This window comes from Sinocyclocheilus rhinocerous, unplaced genomic scaffold, assembly GCF_001515625.1.
Source record: "Sinocyclocheilus rhinocerous isolate Xijiao unplaced genomic scaffold, SAMN03320098_v1.1 scaffold1307, whole genome shotgun sequence".
Classification (NCBI taxonomy): domain Eukaryota; kingdom Metazoa; phylum Chordata; class Actinopteri; order Cypriniformes; family Cyprinidae; genus Sinocyclocheilus; species Sinocyclocheilus rhinocerous.
Window position 1 is genome coordinate 378,422 of NW_015631048.1, and position 5,521 is coordinate 383,942.

General features: G+C 37.5%; 1 protein-coding gene across 2 annotated transcripts in view; it reads right to left on the minus strand.

Moving 5' to 3' along the window:
- The window catches only part of msi2a (musashi RNA-binding protein 2a), a 209,642-nt gene that overhangs the window by 71,308 nt on the left and 132,813 nt on the right, over nucleotides 1-5,521 (minus strand). For both annotated transcript variants that reach the window (XM_016553727.1, XM_016553726.1), the window contains one exon: nucleotides 4,231-4,279. In XM_016553727.1, the coding sequence (XP_016409213.1) occupies nucleotides 4,231-4,279 (49 nt within the window). The remainder of the gene's footprint in view (nucleotides 1-4,230; nucleotides 4,280-5,521) is intronic.

The following is a 5,521-nucleotide window of genomic DNA, read 5'->3' on the forward strand; positions in this document are numbered from 1 at the left end:
ATTTCTCCGATCACACATGCAGACATGGTTTTATGTTTACGCGGCGCGATGCAACGCAACGCGTAAAAAGACAGTATCAGTCATTATAATCAGTAATTATGTCCCCACTGATGCAACAAATGCCTCGTTTGTAATGGGGTTTAATGTTTTTGTCTCGTCGCTCCGGCCGGACACGGTATGTGAGGGGCGTAACATTTCCGTCTCACGCTTGAGGTATTCGGCCAATCACAACGCACTGGATAGCTGGCCAATCAGAGCACACCTCGCTTTTTCAGACCGATGAGCTTTGTAAAAATCGACGCGTTTCATAAAGGCGGGGCATAGAGGAGAAACAATAATGTTCAGTATGTGGAAAATAATGTGTTTTTTTAACCTTAAACCGCATAAATGCATTTCATTACACCAAATACACAAAATAATGTTATTTTTAGCAACATCATATGACCCCTTTAATATTATTTAACAATTTTGGGCTTATTAAAAAATATTTGCAAAATATATAGTAATATTTATTGACGTAATAATAACAAAGTATTTTTAATGAACATGATTTAATTTGAATTGGTAGCATTGATAGCATGATTTCATTATTACATTAAAGGTGGGAAAAGGTCTGACGTGATTGTACTTAAATTCATTTTTACATCTCAGAAAGCTGCACTTTTAACAGAAGTGTGTAGACTTTTTATACCCACTGTATATGTTTGATGAATATGTTATATTTGAAGATTTTAGAGATGGTAAGACAGCAAGAGAGATGAAGAAAGAAAGAGAGATTGTTTCTGATAAATGACAGAGCTGAAAACATCCTGCTCTTGATTGTGGATCTTGTTCTCTACAATCAGTCCAAATGAAAACAGAATATCAATGACAACTAACAAAGCACTCATGCACAAATAAATACTGTAATATGCCACAAAGTTATCAGACTCAAACAGACAGACAGACAGACACACACACACACACACACACACAGAGGTTGGGGACTGTGTTGAGTCCAGGGAACGCCGATCCAGGTAAGGAGATTACAGACTCACACAATACCACCTTCTGTTCGTCTTCCAGGAACAATCCGGTTCTCTGGAGCATCCAGGAAACACACACAAAACAAAACTGCGTCCATGGCCAAAAATTCCTAACTCAGCCCACCACCTGCTCCTCTCTCTTCCTTTCTTTTCTCTATGCCTCTCAACAATAAAAGTCATAATTCATGCTCTCTGTTGATCAAACCGAGACGCTGTTACTTTTACTTACATCATTTGAAAAATCACAAAGTTCCAGCTGTAATCAGACACTCGTTCGGAAGCCTGTTGAGCAGGACCATCAGCATCCGTGACGTTACACCGGCTTTCATCATCCCGGCAGACTTTTATATTCAGGGAAATTGGGTGAGCAAAAGCAGCAGAACTTCTGCCATGGGAATTACAGGTGTGACTGCGCTACTGCGCCTTTTATTGCGATGAGAACAAATGTATTCTTTGAGAAAAATGTGCTCGAGACAGATGAACAAATGTGGTTGCGATGCAAACGAAAATGTTAATGTGTGTAACATTTAATGCAGAATAATGGGAACTGAGCTTTCTCCGTCAGCACCACTTTAAAACTTGTCCTCCTACACGCAGAGTCGAAATAAAAACCTAGACTAAACCACCTCTCGCCAACATCAGGTCAAAACCACCTTCTGTCAGATGGTAGCAGAGTGTTTGACAGGGAAATGAGGGTTTGGATTACAGATGCCACACTGAAATATGTGAATTACTGCAGTAAACAGAGGACCAGAGAGAGATGCTGCCTTCAAGTCCTCTTGGGAACTCCTTACTTTACAGTTTGGAAATTATAAATTACATGATATGCATCCAAATGATTTTGGTCAGAATACATTTCACGTGTTGGCCATTTTCTCTCTTTTTATCACAACCAACTATCCAACCGTCTATCTATCCATCTACTGTACCTATCCATCTATCCATTTACCCAACTACCTATCTGTCTGTCTATGGTCTATCTATCCAACTGTCTGATCCATCCATTCATAAATCTGTCCATCTATCTATATATCATTCATTAATCTATCTATCCATCCATACATCCATCCGTCTGTCTATCCATCCATACAACTATAATCTGTCTCTATAAATATCCATCCATCTATCCACCTGTATATCTATATCCATCCATCCATCTACTGTACATACCTATTCATCCATCCATAAACCAATTTTTCCCACAATGCAAAAGTCTCCAAATTACCATTTCAGGTTTTAGCATACATCTCAGAATGCCATCTCAAAATATGTATTCAAAAACATAAGAACTTCCATTATTTAAAGATGTTTTGTTATTAACAGCTGTCTGACTTCCACAGGAAATGTACATCTCTTCACACATATTGTCACAAGTTTCAAGATTACTGTTAAGTGTAGCTGAAAAAGTATTTTTCTATTGAACATTAAACCGAAACCCTGACTGTATTCTTATGAAAAACGCAACAACCCTACCAAAACATTCATTGTTTCACAATGTGAACGATATCATATACAATTGTAAAAATAACATGCTATAAATTAAGTTGGTATGACGGCATGTTATTGCAAACACAGTGTGTGTTCTGGCAGAGCGAGGGCTATATGGCCTTTGGGTATTCACTGTAACGGCACACAAACAGCTCACAAAAGCAACCAGCAGAGCCCTGATGAAAATCACACCATTACATCTGTAATTAACAGCATGAAATCCTGCCACAAAACCCCTTCAATGTCTGAATAACATCCCTGATCCATGCGCCCACAGGAGAGCCAATGCACGTTCCCACAATGCACTGGGGCAGCAGGACTGATGGAGCTTTGGAGCTCAATTTCCAACACAATCATCCTCATTTCAGACTGAAAATGCCAGAGAGATTCTGCTGCAGTCTCTTTAGTGAAAGGAGAGAGAGAGTGTAAGAGAGAGAGAGGGAAAGAGGGGGAGAAAGAATGGAGGCGGATAAAGAGCGTCTTTTAACACCAGTTTAACAGTCACCTGGAGGGCATGAAGGACACGAGAGAGAAAGGAGTCAGTAGTGTGAAAGTATGTGTGTGTGAGGGATATGCACTCTTGCAATCTAAAAATCACACACATTTACTCTCTCTATATCTCTCTTTTTTTCTCTCTCTGAAATGTTCTGTACTGTACTCCCTTTCTCAAGTAAATACAAATTACTGTATTTAATATTTCGCCATGCTTTATTGGCATGACACGGTATAGTGCACCATCAATCCTCACATTTGTAATGATTACAAATGTAAAATCTTAAAATGAAGAACTTTTATATAAAAAAAATAAAATAAAAAAAAAGAGACTGAAAAAGTGTTTTTGTTCACTGATTCGTCAATTTTTAACCTACATTTTGTGGCTGGCATCTACGTACCAGGAGTGAAAATACGTTTTTTTTCATCTGCTTATTAATGTGATAATGAATTAATAAAGACATTTAATTTGTTAAAACCTCAGGACTAACATTCAAAAGTATTTTACTATTAAGTATTTTAGTAGGGTTAGTATTTTTTTTTTTTTAAGAAAATACTTTTTTTTCAGCAAGCATGCATTAAATTGATCGAAAGTGACAGTAAAGACATTTGTGATATTACAAAAGATTTTGTATTTCAAATAAATTGTCATTTTAATACTTTTGAATTTTATATTCATCAAAGAATGAAACACATGTAAAAAAACAAAAAACAGCAGAGTTTTCAGAAAAATATTAAGCAGCACAACTGTTTGCAAACGTTGGTAATAAGAAATGTTTTTTTTTTTTGAGCACCAAATCAGCATATTGGAATGATTTCTAAAGGATCATGTGACTATAAAGAGTGGAGTAATGGCTGCAGAAAATTCAGCTCTGCCAACACACGAATAAATTACATTTTAAAATATATAAAAATAGAAAATGGTTATTTTAAATATTTTGTTAGATCACAATATTATTTAGATATTTCACAATATTGCTGTTTTTACTGTATTTTGATCAAATAAATGCAGCTTTGGTTGAGCAGAAGAGCTTTACAAAAAAAAAAAAAAAACACTCAATTTTGAATGGAAGTGTACAAAACAGAATTCATGTAAAAAATTACACCAAGATCACCACAACAATGTCAGTAAATGTCTCTCACACAGCTCTGTGCATCATGCACAACATTAGAGGATACTGACATATATTTTGCATTATTACTTAAAGAGATCTAATGGTCTTACCTCTATGTCTGTTCGTAGTTTTGTCAAACATTAGCATGGCATCCTCTACCTGAAAAACACAAAACACACTCATGAGTCAATGAACAATCAAAGAGCCAAGTACTCAAAAAAAAGACAAGAAAAAACATTTTAAAAGTAAAGTCATTTGAACTCTTTATATGATTACATTTCATTATTAACCAAGCTCAACATGTATGAAACATCATGGTTCCATAAAGTACAAACATTAATTAAAGCTGCAAGCAGCGATGAAAGGGCCCTCGCACCCGGGCTCACCGCCACCCGGTGGCCATAGGAAAACAGTGAACAGCGGGCAATATGCTTTTAAAGTGGTAAATATAGGAGGAATATGTCAAAGTCATTTATATGTGCCAAATTTCCTGCTGCCAACAGGTTGCGCTATGATTATAACTGAATATTGGCATGTGAACATTGGCACTGCTCCGGGTGTCTGTTCACAGTGTGTGTGTGTTCACTACTGTGTGTGTGCACTTGGATGGGTTAAATGCAGAGCACAAATTCCGAGTATGGGACACCATACTTGGCCACACGTCACTTCACTAGATGTCTTCAGGCCAGGACTCTTATCAAACGTGAAGTTTGGGGTAGATCGGACATTGTATGTTAAAGTTAGTGTAAAACAAGTAATTTCCTGTTGCCAGCAGGTGGTGCTATGACTATAAATGAATATCGCCCTTAAGATGTGTTCAGGCCAGGACTCTTATAAAGCGTGTGAAGTTTGGGGCAGATCGGACATTGCATGTTTAAGTTAGTGTGAAACAAGTCATTTCCTGTTGCCAGTAGATGGCGCTATGACTATAAATGAATATTGCCCTTAAGATGTGTTCAGGCCAGGACTCTTATAAAACGTTTGAAGTTTGGGGCAGGTCGGACATTGCATGTTTAACTTAGTGTGAAACAAGTCATTTCCTGTTGCCAGTAGGTGGGGCTATTATGCTTTTTCACTTTTTGAATTTTAGTCAGTGTGTATGTTTGGGCATAAAAAAAAATCTTCAAACTTACAAATCTCAAAATCCACTCCAAAGGGAGATATTTCGTAAAAAATCCCTTTTCAAGAACTACAACGAACGGCTCGTTTGGACTACAGCGTTTGTTTTCCGGGTTTTGTGATATCACAAAGAGGCCCATTAGAATATCATTAAAATAATTCCCGCCTACGCAAATTCGAATGGTTGGGGGGTGGGGAGGGACGAGGTCGTGGTTAGAACGCTTGGTTGAGTGCATCAGACGAGACGACGAAGAAGTGCTGCTGCAGAGTTAGTGCATCAGA